The sequence below is a fragment of the Polyodon spathula genome, chromosome 21 (genome assembly GCF_017654505.1).
Source record: "Polyodon spathula isolate WHYD16114869_AA chromosome 21, ASM1765450v1, whole genome shotgun sequence".
Lineage (NCBI taxonomy): Eukaryota > Metazoa > Chordata > Actinopteri > Acipenseriformes > Polyodontidae > Polyodon > Polyodon spathula.
The window spans coordinates 9963645-9980593 of record NC_054554.1 but is presented as its reverse complement, the minus strand read 5'-3'; the positions used below and the strand labels follow the sequence as shown (position 1 = coordinate 9980593).

The 16949-nt window shown below is 37.5% G+C and overlaps 1 protein-coding gene across 2 annotated transcripts in view; it reads right to left on the bottom strand.

The window, feature by feature from the left end:
* LOC121296568 (protein spire homolog 2-like) overlaps positions 1-16733 on the bottom strand; it is a 35825-nt gene extending 19092 nt beyond the window's left edge. The window contains exons 1-3 of one of the 2 annotated variants that reach the window (XM_041222273.1): positions 16276-16733; positions 12678-12721; positions 2312-2674 (exon numbers count right to left, since the gene is read on the bottom strand). In XM_041222273.1, coding sequence (XP_041078207.1) covers positions 2312-2674; positions 12678-12721; positions 16276-16573 — 705 coding nt within the window. In that variant the 5' untranslated portion in view covers positions 16574-16733. The remainder of the gene's footprint in view (positions 1-2311; positions 2675-12677; positions 12722-16275) is intronic. The other variant, XM_041222274.1, reaches the window with a different exon arrangement.
* Positions 16734-16949: the final 216 nt, after the last annotated feature.

Sequence of the window (16949 nt, the reverse complement as noted above, 5' to 3'; positions counted from 1 at the left end):
ACTGCACGCAAACTGCTTTTCTTGCTTAGCATTCTGTCATCACCAGTTAATGAGCAATCCCATAGTCCTCTATCTATTTAATTGGTTTTGAGTTGTTGGTATTTACTCTTTTATATATAGATCTGTTACTCTAAAAAGTTTTAATCCACTTGGTTTTTCACAGACTTTAGGAATTTGAGAACACTGGGTATAATATACAATGAATCCAGGCATGTCAATGAATCCATGAGGGCAAATACAAAACAAGAATCAACGGGAAAAACACTACATCATTCAAGAACAAGTGTAGTGTAATGGTTTGATCAACTTTCTCTTTGCACACTTACTGCAGATTATTTTAACAGGTCGGATTGGTCTACCAGGTCAGGAACTAGCAGGGAGTAAGAAAATCACACTAATGGACATGCAAAGATTTCACACTTTTATTGTAAACACCAAAACAAAATGAAAACAGAAAGGTTTGGATTTCCTCATACTTTAAGCAGGAAGACGAGGGCTCCCAAGTGGAGCATCCAGTAAAGGCGCTCCGCGTGGAGTGCAGGATGCGTCTTATAGCCTGGAAATTGCAGGTTCAAATCCAGGCTGTCATTGCCGACCGTGACCAGGGGTTCCTAAGGTGTGGCGCATAATTAGCCGAGCGCTGCTCGTGTAGGGAGGGATTAGGTCAGCAGGGCAATCCACGGTTCACCACGCACCAGAGACCCCTGTGGCTGATAGGGAGCCTGTGGGTCTGCAGTGGAGCCATTCAGATCTGTGTTGTCCTCCAGCACTATAGGTTTGGTGGCTTCGTTGTGGATCCACAGCAAGAAAAATGACAGATTGTCAGCAAAATGTTTCAGAGGACTCATGTTTCAGTCTCTGTCGCCAGGGGGTTGCAGTGGTGAGCCAGGATAAAAATAATACTTGGGCATTCCAAATTGGGAAGAAAGCCAGGGTAAAAACATTGGCAACAACAAAATAAAAAAAAAAAAAAAAAGCAGGAAGACTAGAAGAACCCAGATCTATCACCCTCAAGCCCTTCCCAGTTTGAAAGGTAGGTACTTTTTCTCTCTGCATATAGCATTCACACCTAATGGAAATGTGACAATCACTGTGGCTTATTATAATAATAATAATATTACCAACAATAATTAATGATTATTATATTTATTACTATGAAAATGTCTTCAGTACAAGGAAAAGCACATTACCTAATAATCAATCAATCTATTTTATATAGCACCTTTCATACTGGACCACCATCCCAAAGTGTTTAATAATGATTTGCATGCTGTTCTGTCTCCATGGAACAGTCCCAAATGCCTCATTTAAACATGGTAAACATGTTTGGTATGCAGTTTAAAAGGTTAAGTGAACTTGTTTTGGCCTTCGCCAGCTTTTTGCACTAACCTGGCTGTTTTAACACCCTGTTCCTTTGCCATGTCAGTGCTCTATCCATCTTGGATTAGAGCTGACCTAAATGCAGTCAGGTTCCTGAAAGTGCTTCTTAACTATGGGTCAATATCCCAGTCAAAAACATCCAAATATGTGTTCTAAAGGTTATTTGGTAGTATAAACCTCACTGACAGTCAACCTATGTATGAAATGTCAGGGGCAATGTCACTGACTGCAGGCAAGTTTGAGCCTGGGCTCCCTGACCTGAAGCCCAAGCAAATCTGCTGAACTGGCCTTGATTTGGTCTATTGTACACAAAGAATTACCCACGAAAAAGCTATATATTACTTCATGTGGAAGAAAAAGATGGACTATCTATGAAATATCGGCTCAAAATTCAGGTAAGATTAAACGTTTGCACCAACATTGTGGTGCGACATTAATAGTGTGTTTCACAGACCCGGATATGCAGCAATTTTGGACTATTTAGGTAGTCAGAATAGTGCTAATCGCAGTCTGTTAAAACTAGCAATAAACAATTGAGAGAGAGTAGCAGGGTTCCAAAAAATATAGCGTTACATGTCCTACGTGTTGCTACAACTGTTTAAATAACGTACCTGTAATTTCTTTTCATTGTTCACATCCTCAAGTTTTACACTTATAACTTTAAAAACTCTGTTTCAAAGCGCTTTTCAAAATGTCCACTCCAGTGCACTGATAGTATAAGGATTATTGCCCATATTGTCAAACAGGTAACATAGCAATAACGATCCATGATGTGGTATGGAATAGAAAAGCCAGATTTTTTTTTTTTTTTTTTTTTTTAAATCGTTCTTCCTGCAGTGATTTAGGAGGACAGATCTCAAACCCCAGTGTACCAGATTGGCCACTTTGAAAAAACCTGGAGACACATAAGTTAAGTGTAAGCCAGTCCTACCTCCTTGGCGTTCTTGATCTTGATGAGGAAGGTCTGGAGCTCCAAGGTCTCCACGAAGAGGGCTCGGCAGACTGCCTGGTAGTGGGTCTGGGCCTCAGAGGGGTTGGAGAGTCGGGCAGCACACACTGCCATCACCTGGTGGAAGGAGCGCACGGTGCGGGGCAGGACCTCTGACTCAGGCTCCTCCTCTTCCTCTTGACCGCTGTAGCCCTCGTCTGCCGTGCCGCTGCTGCCCCCCTCGCTATCCCCGTTGGCCATCAGGTCGATGAGCTGCTCCAGCTGAGGGCTCAGCTCCCGCTCCTCGCTCTCGTCCAGGCCCCAGTCCAGCGCACGGTAGATGGCGAAGCCCAGGGACTGCACAATCTGCAGGAGAAAAATTGTATTAAAATCAAAATCCAGCAAAATGACAGTGTATGTGTGTGGGGAAAGTCTTGAATCTTTAAGACATATAGTAGATGAACAGTTCTAACATAGAATAGTTTGAAACATAGCAATCTTGAAGTTAAAAAAACAATGCATGTTTTTTTTTCTCTCAATATTCACAGCCACATTAGGTAAAAATCTTAAACAATCCTTTACAATGGTACCACCATCAGTTCGAATGTGTACTAAACATACCACTATCCTCCAACAGGTATTGGGAAAGATTAATAATTGCCTAATTTCTGGGAGTTTTTACTGCCATGAAATTCCTAGTTTGCATTAGAACATTAGACAAATACAATAAAATAATAAAAGCAGACTGTTCTATAAACCACTCAGGCCTGTCAAACATCCTATAATCACACCAAGAAGCATTATTTAGCTTCCATTTATTGACTTACTTATATAATAGTAGCCAGTCATATGGTGTCATTGATAAGTATAACTGCTGAATAAACATGTACTTGTCCTTTTGTCAATGTAATAGAATTGCTGAAGTGCTTGCTACACACAGGGAATGCACTGGGCTTGCTACCTGGACAAAGCACACACCTTTATTATCACCTAGCTGCAAGGTGAAAATAATGAATGGATGATACACAACATGCTAAATGAAAACTAAATCAAATAACATTTTGCAATGTTTTCAATGTCGGAATGGTTTGAGATTCACAACATATACTCATTCTGGACTAGTATGTGTTCCAACCCTGATTTTGTGTCATTCATTTTTACTGACTTATTTTCTCCTCTTTTCCATTATTGCCCAGTCAACTGCAATTAATTTGAGAATTAGTTCTGTACTAAGCTGACTACTAGCTAGTGCAGTACTATCTGCAGATCACCCCCAGCTCTGTTATCTTAGTAGCAATTATACTGAAAAAAAATATAGGGAACAAAGTTTGGGATCAGGTGATCCCTAACTTTAGCACAGCCCTCAGTGGTAAACTGATAATTTGTGAGTGTGAACAATGGGAGGGTGTGGGAGGGGACAGTACAGTACAATAGTGCTCCATTCTTGTACTGCAAATATATCATTAGAATACAGGTCATATAACAATAAACAGGCACATTTTACAGTTGGCTACATTTTCAAATAAAACTATATTAAGTTATATTAAGTTACCCTTTCAACTCTGGAGAGTATCAATTTAGTTTATATAATAATGCAAAAAAATTCATTACCTGAAGTTAAAAACAATAGTTATCAAGTAGTGAATGGCAATCTCGTGGTTTCAGCAGTTACAATAAACAGAATAAATTAATGTCAATTTACTTTATTTAAATTATCATGTTCAAAATGATGCAACACGGGGGGAAAAAAAAAAGAAAAAAAAAAAGTGTTTCATACAGGATGGCAAACCAGAGCCAGATTGACAAGTGCAAATTATGCTGGAAATACAACATCAGCTACACAACTAAAGGAATATCAGAATATTAATAGCACAGTGTACCAAGTAATACCTTATGGTTCAGCAAGCACTTTTTCAAAGATAATTACCTCAAATTATACTGGAAAATTCCTAATGTAATTATACTGATGGGAATTAACTGAAATACTTGTTTTGCTCATACTTGTTTTACCTTGCTGTCAGCACATTGAAAGAAATTTAATGCATGCCTAGGTAATTTACACCTTGTTATTATTGAACATGTAGTTCACCACCATATACTTTTCTTGGATGGAATATCACAGGACTCTGTTCCTGTTTTAGGGCTGGAAAATGACACTGCTGATGCGATTACATGTTATTTATACAGCGACTTTTATTGAAATGTCTGGACAACAGAGCAGACTGCAATACCAAAGAAACGATTCAAACAAACAAAAATGCACGTTTTATTACATTTAAAAAGGACGCGCAAACACAAAGAACATAATAACCGTTTAATGTACAGTATACTTATGATCTGCTCACTTTAATAACAAACATGGGATTTTATTTTGGAGTAAAACGGAACATATTTGCACAACAGCTTTAACTATTATAATTAAAATGGAGTTCAACTAGAAACCTAATAACCCCCACCTGACACAATGACGGTTTTTAAATCGTGCAACACGGGCATTTCCTTTGTGCGTTCACAAAGAATGTAACTTTGAGTTTTGTTTATATTAGGGGTGTGTACAGCAGTTGCATTGCTTGATGGTTCTCTTGTAATGATTTAGCAGTGCCACACCTGAAGAAACAACCAACCAAAGAGTCACATGCACCATTATATAATTTCAATATCAATACAACCAGATACTAACAGTTTCACTATGGCATACCTTAGTCTAATTTACTCCACTGTCCTATTTTAAAAATTCTCTCCCACCCCTTCAATTCTTAAGGAGGGGCCAGACAATCTTAATACTTACAAACCACCACAAGACACTGAAGAAACTGAATCAAGTGATAAACGTTTGTCTAATTCACTTGTTTGAAGTAACACATGAATAAACTTTGATAATTATCTAAATGTCATACAGCACATACCCTAATGAAAGGGTACAACAATAAAAGTATAGCAAAGTGTAATTCATCACAATGAAAGCATGGTTAAGTATAGTTAACAAATGTAAAACCCAGAGAGGTATGGTAAAGCATATTAAAACCAGGTAACCCTTTGTAAACTATGGTAAATGAAAATTATAAACCATGGGAAAATGTACAGAAATTAATCTGCCACATATCAGCCAGTATCGTGTGTGCTGTGAATACAACCCATCACAGGAAAGGTGCTATATAAAAAAAATAGAAAATGATTGATAGATGTATTTTTTCAGGTAGGTTTTTATGGTTTGCTACCTAGTAGCAGTATTCCAACATATGAGGGAAGCACAGTCTATTTTCTTTCTCCATCATTCCTGGTGTAGATGATAGGCTAATACGATTCACTGAAGCAAATGAGCACATCTTATATTAATTCTTTTAACCCTTGTCTATTTAAAGGATAGTAAATGTAAGGTTTGCTCTTTCACTGCTACGTCCATTGTTTGAATAAAGGACATTGACATATGAGCACCTGAGGATTAGGTTGTACCAGAATGCTAACAGAATTAAAACAAAAGTACCTGAGAAGACACCGGTGAGCGAGTCTGCTACTGTAATAAATGTGCTGCCCTGACAGACTACTGTGAAAAAAAACATACCACTGCACGTTTTACGTGCGTCAGATGGTTTTAAGGTAATGAAGCAATTGTCAAGTAAGCTGTACAGTACTTCGTTAATAACAGTTTCATGCGGACATTTTCAAGAGCCGTGTGTTTTATCATGTGGGATTATTGTCCTCCTCAAAAACGCGTGTGACTACGACACAGTCGTGACCATCCCGTACTACACTGGTAGGCATCATGTGAAAAAGTATATATATATATATATATATATATATATATATATATATATATATATATATATATATATATATATATATATATATATATATATATATATATACACACACACACACACACACACACACACACACACAGTGCCTTGCATAATTATTCAACCCCCACACATTAATATTTGGTAGAGCCACCTTTCGCTGCAATAACAGCTTTAAGTCTTTTGGGGTAAGTATGTACCAGCTTTGCACACAGTGTAGGAGTGATTTTGGCCCATTCTTCTTGGCAGATTTGCTCCACGTTGTTCAGGTTGGTTGGACAACGCTTGTGGACCGCAATTTTCAAATAGTGCCACAGATTCTCAATGGGATTGAGATCAGGACTTTGACTGGGCCACTGTAGGACATTCACCTTTTTGTTCTTGAGCCACTCCAATGTTGCTTTGGCCTTGTGCTTGGGATCACTGTCCTGCTGAAAGGTGAATTTCCTCCCAAGCTTCAGTTTTTTAGCAGACTGAAGCAGATTTTCTTGCAGTATTTTCCTATATTTTGCTACATCCATTCTTCCTTCAATTGTAACAAGATTCCCAGTCCCTGCTGATAAGCATCCCCACAACATGATTCTGCAATCACCATACTTCACTGTAGGGATGGTGTGTCTCGAGTTATGGGCAGAGCTAGGTTTGCGCCACACATAGCGCTTTGAGTTTTGGCCAAATAGCTCTATCTTGGTCTCATCTGACCACAAAACCTTTTCCCACATCGCATCTGGGTCACTCACATGCTTTCTGGCAAACTCCAGATGTGTTTTCAGATAGTACTTTTTGAGTAACGACTTCTTTCTTGCCACCCTCCCATACAGGCCAGTGTTATGCAGAGCTCCTGATATGGTTGACTGGTGCACCATTACTCCACTCCCAGACACTGAACTCTGTAGCTCCTTCAAAATGATTGTTGGCCTCTCTGTGGCTTCTCTCACAAGTCTCCTTCTTGTCTGAAGCGCTGAGTTTTGAGGGACAGCCTTTTCTTGGCAGTGCCTGGGTGGTGTCATGCAGCTTACATTTCCTGATTATTGATCCAATTGTGCTCACTGGGATATCCAAACACTTGGATATTATTTTGTACCCTTTCCCTGATCTATGCATTTGTATTACTTTATCTCTAACTTCTGTAGAATGCTCTTTGGTCTTCATTTTCCTTCAGATTCACAGCCTTACCAATGATCCTTCAACAGAGGGGTTTTTATCCAGAAAATGTGACAGCAACTTTAATGGTTCACAGGTGGAGGCCAATGGTAAGGAAATTGTGTCTTCATTAGGGCAATTTCTTTCATCGGTGCAAACTGGGAGCTTCCACAGCACAGGGGTTGAATATTTATGCAAGCAAGATATTTCATTTTTTTATTTTTCTTAAATATTTCCCAACATAAAACCAATGTCACTTTACAATAATTGATTCCGAGTTTCAGTGTTTAAAAAAAAAAAAATCAAAACAGAACGAAATTTCAATGTACCATTTGTAATACAGTAATATGAGAGAATTGGACAGGGGTCTGATTACTTTTGCAAGGCACTGTGTGTGTGTGTGTGTGTATGTGTATATATATATATATATATATATATATATTATATATATATATATATATATATATATATATATAGATATTATATATATATATCAATATATACATATATATATTTAATCTTTGTCCGCATGATCACCTGGTTTCTCTCCTGTGTTTAGACTAGGAATACAGTGGGATTAACAATCTTTATACACAAAAGACAACGGCATTCAGAGATTTCTAGATTAACCCAGTACCCTGCACAGCAAACAGGCTTTGGAAAACAAAACCTTCGCAAACTGGCTGCAGTTCAAGATGCTCAGCAGGCATGGGGATCTTTGTACGGCATGATCAGCCTGGTTTCTCTCACTGTTTGAAGAAATACAGTGGGGAGAACAATCTTTATACACAAAAGACAACGGCATTCAAGAGAGTTTCTAGATCACGTTCCACAATCCGCAGACTCAAATGTCTTTAGATGGGGTCCTGTGCAAAACGTTCCCTTTTTCTGTTAGTCATGTTTTATTGATTGTTCGCTAGTTGTAACTGCATTTTAAAAACAGGACACACAAAACGGGAACTACCATAAAAGCATCACATGCAAAGATACATTTAATCTGGCTTTGCGGTTTTTCCTGAAACTTATAAGGCATGTAAATAAGTAGGCCAAATTAGTTTAGCACAATCTGATTCCAAAGATATGACTTTGACACAAGACTGATATATGCTTTAAAAGACTGTTGCAGTCATTCAGTGGTCTGGAACGGGAACATGTTAGTTGTTGTAGAATTAACTTTGTTGTAATGCAACCTTGTCACAAAGACGGCTGTAGTGGGTGAGGTCAGACTGGAAACTAGGAACGAACACAAAATAAACAGAGAGGTGGAGTTTGGTGAAGCTGAGCGATTGGTTTCGCTCAGCATTTAATAATTAAACAGAGCAGAAAATGAAAGGTTGCAAGACAAACAAAACACAGGACACGGCACTTTAGCCAAAAGAAATAGACAAACAAAGCGGACTACACAGACAAACACGGTGAGATGGTATTTCTATAACTATTATTAATTCTCTCCTCTCCACACCCGTTCTCCACTCACCGAACACACAACCCTGAGTGAGTGAAAACAGGCTGCTTTTACGCAGCTGTACCGAGACTCGACTAGACTTATCAACTCAACTAGACTAATCAACCATTCAATTGGAGTCTCGGTACAACTGCACGTGAATTAATAAAGTGCAATTCCCAGTGCTCGCATTTTATTACATTTTACCTGCACATGAAGTGCTGCGCAATCCTCATGCCCAAATACAAATATACATTTTAAACACTAGTGCGTATACTCCATATTACATCCTGTGTACCAATGACTATACACCAACATTAACACACAACATACAACACAGAAATACACAGGGGCGGGGCAACATTGCCACAAACTCTTTTAGCTAAGAAAACAGGTAATAAAAATATCTAGTGTAAAACTTTACACTGTATAACCATTACATTCATAAATCTGTTTCCAAGCAATGTCTATGAATCTATTTGTGAATTAATTTAAGTTTAACAATACAAACTACCAGGAAAAAAACTACTCTGTAGAAAATGCTCTATAGTAGAAAAAACTGCTTTTTTGGGATCCATTAAAATAGACTACAATTCCTTGAGTTACTGGCCTCTGTGCAGCTGTTAAGAGGTTAAACACATTTTTGTCTAGGTCCAGTGTATGGAGTTCAAATGAAATGCAGGTAGGTTTACAAGAACATAGCGAGCCAGCTTCTTCACAACATCAAGCGGATAGCTTTGTTTGGCTGGTTAAGAACACTGAAAACCAGCTTGGCAAGGTCTCTAATGACAAACACCCATTCATGTTTCGGTCTTAAAGAGAACCTTGCACTTGACTCTAGGAATAAAGCTGGGGGTCTCCAGAGGCTTGACAGGGCCCCAAGCAAGAAACAATTATTCAATGTCTACTATTCCAGCCATTCCATTCCATGAAGTTTACCTGCCTAAGTCAGCCAGACTTCCTGATATTAATCATCATTATTATTTTACCGTCTGCTGTATATAGTATGATTGTAAACACACATATATCTATCTCTATATACACGCACTAATATATATATATATATATATATATATATATATATATATATATATATATATATATATATATATATATATATATATATATATATATATATATATATATATATATATATATATATATATATATATATATATATATATATATATAGTGTTTCAGTACCACATCATGGATCGTTATTGCTGTGTTACCCATTTCACAACGTGGGCAATAATCCACACCATCAGTGCACTACAGCAGCCATTTTGAAAAAAGCTTTGAACAGACTTTAAAAGTTGTTGACAATGAAAAGAAAAAATGACAGGACGTTATTTAACAGTTGTAGCAACAAGCATATAGGACACTATTTTTCAAAGCCTCGCAACTTATTCTTTAATGAACTATTTTATGTTTGTTTGCCATAGTTATATACGAATCTTGGACTGCCTAACATTACTTTAGGTAAATGAATAGAAGATTTGTGTTAATCTGGGTTTGTGAAACCACCTCAGTCTTCCGTTTACAACTAGCAATGTTAGTGCAAGACAACAAAGCCCTATAGCAATTGAATGTGGGAAGTTCACAAATATGCACACCGTTCTTGTTTTTTCATTACAGAATACTATTTAATTACCCTGGGGTAGTCTTATGTAAAAGGTATTCAGTGCTGAATTTGTTCAATTTAGTAATACACGCTTTTATTAAAGATTACCCAATGAACTGTTTACTCATACTTGATTAAACAACATATAGCCAAGTGCATAGTTTAACAACTTTGTCATTAGCTTGCTAAGCAACCTTTTTCCTTGCATGCAAAGGTCATCATTCCATTCAAAGCCAAGTATAGATATATCAACTTTAGAACTAAATGACTGATGAAGCGAAGGTTAAAGGGATTGGTTAAAAAATAAATAAAAAATAAAATAATCAAATAAATAAACAATGTAATCCTTCATGATTGCTGCATTTGTGAAGCATTAATATCTGATGCAGCAACATTTTCTGCAAGATAATGAACTACGGAGAGTGGAGCAGCAGAGAGACTGGAAATGCCATTTCATTATTATTTTTATCTATCCATACACCTCCATCAAAAGAGTGAAAACCTGCATCAGTCTACTCTAACCACAGAGAGATGAATTGGGGGACACAGGGCTTTGCCTGAAATGCCAGTTAATAAGACGCTGTAGCTAATTCAAGCTTGTAGTAAAACCTGGACTGATCGAAACTGCTATGCAGTATGTAACTGCACCAAAACATGCACCAGCTGCCCTTTCAGTTGTGCCAAATTACCTCTCCAGATGATACTATTTAAATGGGCATTACATTTAGAAACTAGTTACTAGAAATCACACATCAAGCACCTGACTGCACATGGTGGACAGTCAGAACAGAAAGAAACTTGGATTTTAATGAAAATCATTTTTAAATGCATATGAATAACATTAAGAGCAGAAATCTCTCAGAGGCAACCTCCCCGCATTTGCATTACAAAGCAATGTGGAGAACACAATGTACAGTATGAGTTGGAGGCGGTTAGTAAATATTTTAAATACATACTTTTGGCATAAATATCGTAATTTTTGCCTCTGGGTTCACTTCAGGCATTATATGTTGGATTTTCAAGGTATTACAAATTAGCACAGAGCTCATAACATTTTGTATAAAATAAATTTGATCTCTAATGCAATTCAAAGTCATCAGAACCTATGCATTCCATAGCATTGCTTGCGTATGTGTGTCCATTATATAGTGTAAACCACAGTTCAAAACGCAAGAACATTTTCCTTAAAACATCTAAACACTTTTCAAATCAGTTATTGGCTTCAACAATATAACTTCCAAATGGTTCATCTGAAACCTTTAAAGTAAAAAAAAAAAACCTTCTTCTAAACACATTTAGAAACTTAGAATGTATACTCTTGTGAACAGGGGGAGAAAGTAGGAACAAGTACTGTACCGAACACAATGCGCTACAAGTTCTGAACTCGCTCAGACTAAAGAAACTTTTTTTTTTTTTTTTTCTGGAAGGCAGGTTCGTGTTACACTTACCTGACATTTAAAACATTTGAAAACTCCCACAATAATGTTAAATTGTGTACTTAAATACAATTCCCTCCCTATTAGTATTCTACTTTATGAAAGAGAGACATTGACAGCCAAGATTTTACATTCTAAACAGTTTAAGCTGCAGTTTTAACTTATATGGACCACCAACAGCACCACCTTTAATAAAAAAAAAAACATTTTCAGTACAATGACACTACATGAACATCCCCAGTATGTGTGGACAGGTCTTGGTTAAAGATGGTGCTACTGTATAAACTGTACTTTAATTGTTGTAGCAGCCTGGAAACTCCATGGTCCATCAATGTGTATTTCAATGAAATGCATTGTACACAAAGGAAAAACTGGTATATCCAGCTATAATGCCCATATGTTAACTTTTAAAACATCCCAGCCAATATCTGATTGAATGCCACTCAACCAAATAGTTTGGCACATACTGTAGGTCACTTATGACGAGCACTTTTAAGGCGTGGAGCTGCAGAACCAATGGACACCCTTGGTTGGTGCTGACATAAGAGGAAGAAATGTCCCGAGATGACAAGGACTAGAAAATGACTTGAATTCAGTTAACAAGAAGACTCATGCTCATAAGGAATGGCCCATTAGCAAAATATTTCTTGAAGTTCACTACACATCTATGGGACAAAAACAAGCTTAAGAAAAGTCAAAACTATGCTTGAAATGGGCATTGTCCTCACTGAACTGTTTTATAAATTCTTGCAAAGGCCGTTGAGAGTTTAAAGCGGTCTGGCCAATAACTAGGATTGTTTGACAGCTTTCGTAACTGACACCAGGAGTTTAAAAACAAACACAAAACTATTTCCTGGATGAATTCAATATCTTAAGAATCCGTGCCATCAGTTGCTGAACTTCGGTCTGCAATAAAGACACTTACCTGCCCGTCTGAAGATGCCTGCTCGGAGTGATTCCTATTCGCATCTAAAAAAAATTAAAGAAAGCAAAGTCACACAACTATTTTAAATCAAAACAATGCTACCTCCCAGCAGCCCCTCCTTATTGTACACATATGCAGCTTTCCTGGTTTGAGTTTGCATTCCAATTCTTTCTGCTGTTTCCATGTGTTGCTGCCTTATGGCTATTGTCATAATAAAGAATATGAATTCAAAATCATTTGGCCAACCACTGTCCTAATAAAATTCTTGACTATATATCGAGCTCAAAATAACCAACCACTGCTAAAATGTACTTTTCACACATACTGTCATATACAGATACATCAAAAATGGTCTCAGTTTTAAAAGAGGACATCAACACAGTTTGTAGGAAGAACACAAGGGATTTTGGCCATCTGCTGGTAGTTGTCTATGAAAGAATCCTTCAACAACAAGGACTGATCCATATTTACACTGTAATCCACTTTCCTGCATGACTGTCCCTTTAATAAGAAGTGTTGACTCAATGCTTGTGCACTCACCAGTCTAACAATGTTTTCCTGTCATTCACTTTTGCCGACAAAGCTTTTAAAAAATAAAAAGCTTTGTCATTCTGGCATCCATGGCAATAATACAATGAAACTGCAGTATTGCAATAATGTACTAAAATGTTCAAACAAATCATGGCTCTTGACATCAATACCCTCGCCTTTTAAGAATTAATAATGCATTATCTGCACATCGGAAACTGACAATCCTTTTACCAAATCTATTGTTAACAGTTCTAACAAGCACGAGGCAGCTGGGTGGAACTCAGCAGAGACTGGTTTCAAGCAGCTGTGTCACTTGCCAGAAAAAAGCACATTTCTCAGCACCTACTGAGGGATCACATTCAGAGGGATTGCAAAGAAATCTGCAATGCGTGGCTTAACAGAAGGACATAAAGCAGGTGATGCATAAAATTAAAGGGATCACCCACGCACATTTGCATATACATACAATAATTACGTAATCCTTGATTGCATATATCAAGTCAACACATACATCATCTTTTTAAAAGACAGAAGCAATGTTTCTGGTCTTGAATGGCTGTAGAAAGCTACAGTATAACACCTTTAACAAAGGAGCAGATGCCATGGTTAAAATTCACCTGAGAGCTTTACAGCTACTATTCCCAGCTCAGAACCGGCACTAACCATAACCCTTTCATGGAAACCTAATTCAGGCTTGTTTCAAATTAGTACTGCAACACCCCAAGACAGTGTCCTTTAACTAGACTGTTAATCATACTGAAAGCTTGGACATTAATTGATTGTTCATGTATTCCAAATCAGCAGTGATTCTAAAGCAGATTTCCTCTTTCCTAACATTAAAAGTACCCTTTAAACGATATAGCGCTACCCTGCCATTCACTGCAAACAGATTAAAAACCTTGATTTTACCAACTCACAGTACACATCTGCCAATACCAATTGGAAACACCTAGTTTTAAATACACAGGTTATAAAACCTGTCCACTGTGTAGTAAAATAGAATTATAAAATACAGTCAAACAGTTCCAATAAATGACTTTCCAGTAACACGAACTTAACAGTAAAAGCTATTTAGGAGATCCTTGTTAAAACTGGCCCAGGCTTTGCAGCAGGGTTATTTTTTTTTTGTGCATCACATTTTCCTTGCTCCTGCTTCCCACTGCCAACAAATTCAACAAACAGGGCCATAGAGCCGAGAAATTCATTCAAATTAGAATGCCGACATTGTGGTTGTCGTTCAGCAATGTCAGAAATAACCTTGTACTTCTGAGAAGACTGAAAATGGGCCAGCGTTTACGCCTTGCTCTGCTAGTTTCCACAAATTGGCAGGCTGTATTAGAAGTACATGAAAACGTATACTTTACTTTCAGAAATGAACTTGGAACAACGCTACAGGTGTGAAAACATGTCCCAAAAGCATGTTCTTGCTGTCTAGCCTTCTGTGCCATTGCTTAAAAATGTAGAATGTTTACATTCCACGTAGATAGTTCCAGCCATAGGGGAAACTGGCCATTTTTTCTCCTTAAAGCCTGCTTGCCTTTGTGTAGAAGCCAAACCATAACAACTTCACAACATCTGCAGCCACAACAAGGACCTGGAATATTTAATTGGTCAGGACATGGGAGCCATTTATCCTCCCAGTAGCAGAAAATATTTACAATTACATAGGAAAAGATGTGGGTTACAGGGGGTTGTATAACCTGTAACAAAGGAAAGAGGAAACCCATCAAAAATCGACAGGATCGGCCTGAAAGTAAGGTCATGAAAACAAGAACAGCAGGAAAATAAAGGACTTTGGAGAATGTTTTCTAAAGACTAGGTTTGTACACATTTAAATTAACATTAAAAAAAAAGGTTGAATTACCTTATTTAATGTGTTGTACATTGGAACTATAAACTTTTCTAATGATTGATTCCCTTCTTGAAAAGAATTATAGGCGTACATAACACTGGGATATGGGTGGAATGATACTTTCTTTACAGGATACAGGTATATTGTTTGCACCATGACAAGAACAAAACCACAACAGAGCTCACTGTAGTTCCCTAAGTGGTTCCTGAATGAAGAATAAGTGTGTAAATTAAAAACATACTTTTTGTGTGCTTTTATACAATTTGTTGTAACGTGTGTGTGTGTGTGTGTGTGTGTGTGTGTGTGTGTGTATATATATATATATTTAGCTATTTTGTTTTGTTTTTAACTTTGTACAGAGCTCTGGGATGCCATGAAGGACGCTGTATAAACGAAATGTATATTGTAATGCATTGTTTTATACACTGAATGAATATGTACCCTTCCTATCTCAGTCCATCCAACTCTTCATGACTTTGATCTATGACCCATGACCTGAAAACCAGTACTGATCATCTTTCTGCAGTTACAAGCCTGCCCTGAAAAACACCAGTGTATCTTAGAGAGGAAACCCTTTTTTGTATTAACTAACACCACTCAGCTATCACACATCCTATCTCAAACACATAATATATTATATATCTATATATATATATATATAAATATATATATAATAGATTATATATATATATATATAGATTAAATGCCAGCAAGATTTCCTGCTTAATCAGTTAATGAGTCCATAGTTTACCTGCTATAACCCAGTTTAGATATGTCGGATTTTAAATATAATTATTGTAATGCTAACTCTGTCCAAAGCAGACACGAAACCACACAAAAGATGTTGGGGTCAGAAATATTAAACCATAAAATACAGTACAAGCCATTTTGAAATGCTGTGCTTATTAAATAATTGATCGTTTACCCGTTTATGTAATATTCTATGAGCGATAAGAAAAACAGCAAAACCGAACGTATGCAGTTCAACCCGCGATGAAACTCCATGTTTGTTTATTATGTAACGTTTTTTTTTTTTTTTTTTTGTTTGTTTGTTTTTTTAAAACAAGCCATTGAATTAAAAACAAAACAAAAAATATTAATCAAATTGACAAATTAAGTTTTAATGAATATACTGGACTTAAACAAAAGGCATACATTCTATTGCTACACTACTGATTTAATTAAAGTCGATTATTGACAGCATAGTTTACTTGCCTTGGGTGTTTTGATCCCTATACAAGGTGACTGTCCCATCCTTGTGCAACAATATAGATCCAGGATCCTTGACTCTCCCGAACACATGCTGGTCCTCTAGCGGGAGGAGCTGACTTAATCCCCGGCAGCACTGGTAGCACACCGCCCATGCCTGTTCTTCATTAATGGGCTGTTCGTAGGATTTCAGCACTTCTTCCAACGACAGCTCCTTTGGGTCGTACAGCTCCCGAACCTCAGCCCGGTCTTGGGGAGACACGGTGTCGTTGCTGTCGCCGTTGCTGCTCGCTGATCTGGCCATTTCTCCTGCTGCTCCAATAACCAAGGACCCATGTTCTCCCCTTCACAAAGCCTTGCAACTGCCGCAGCTTCTGGTTTCCATAACAGCAATGAATGCGCGCTTGGAGCTGCTGGAATGTCAATCAGTGGCTGCTGGTAAAACGAGAAAGTCCAGCCCACAGCTGCAAAGAGACTGCCCACAGCAATGCATTCTGTATCCACAGTTTCGACGCAGCAGAGTTAATGCTGGATTGGAGACGCATATAAATCGATTTGACACAATGTCTGCACGCTAGATAATAGGGAATTTAAAAATACATGATAATGCTATGTTGATAAGAGCGTTTCTGAATTCATTTTATGGAGATTAAAAAACGACCCTCTTTTGTAAAATAAAT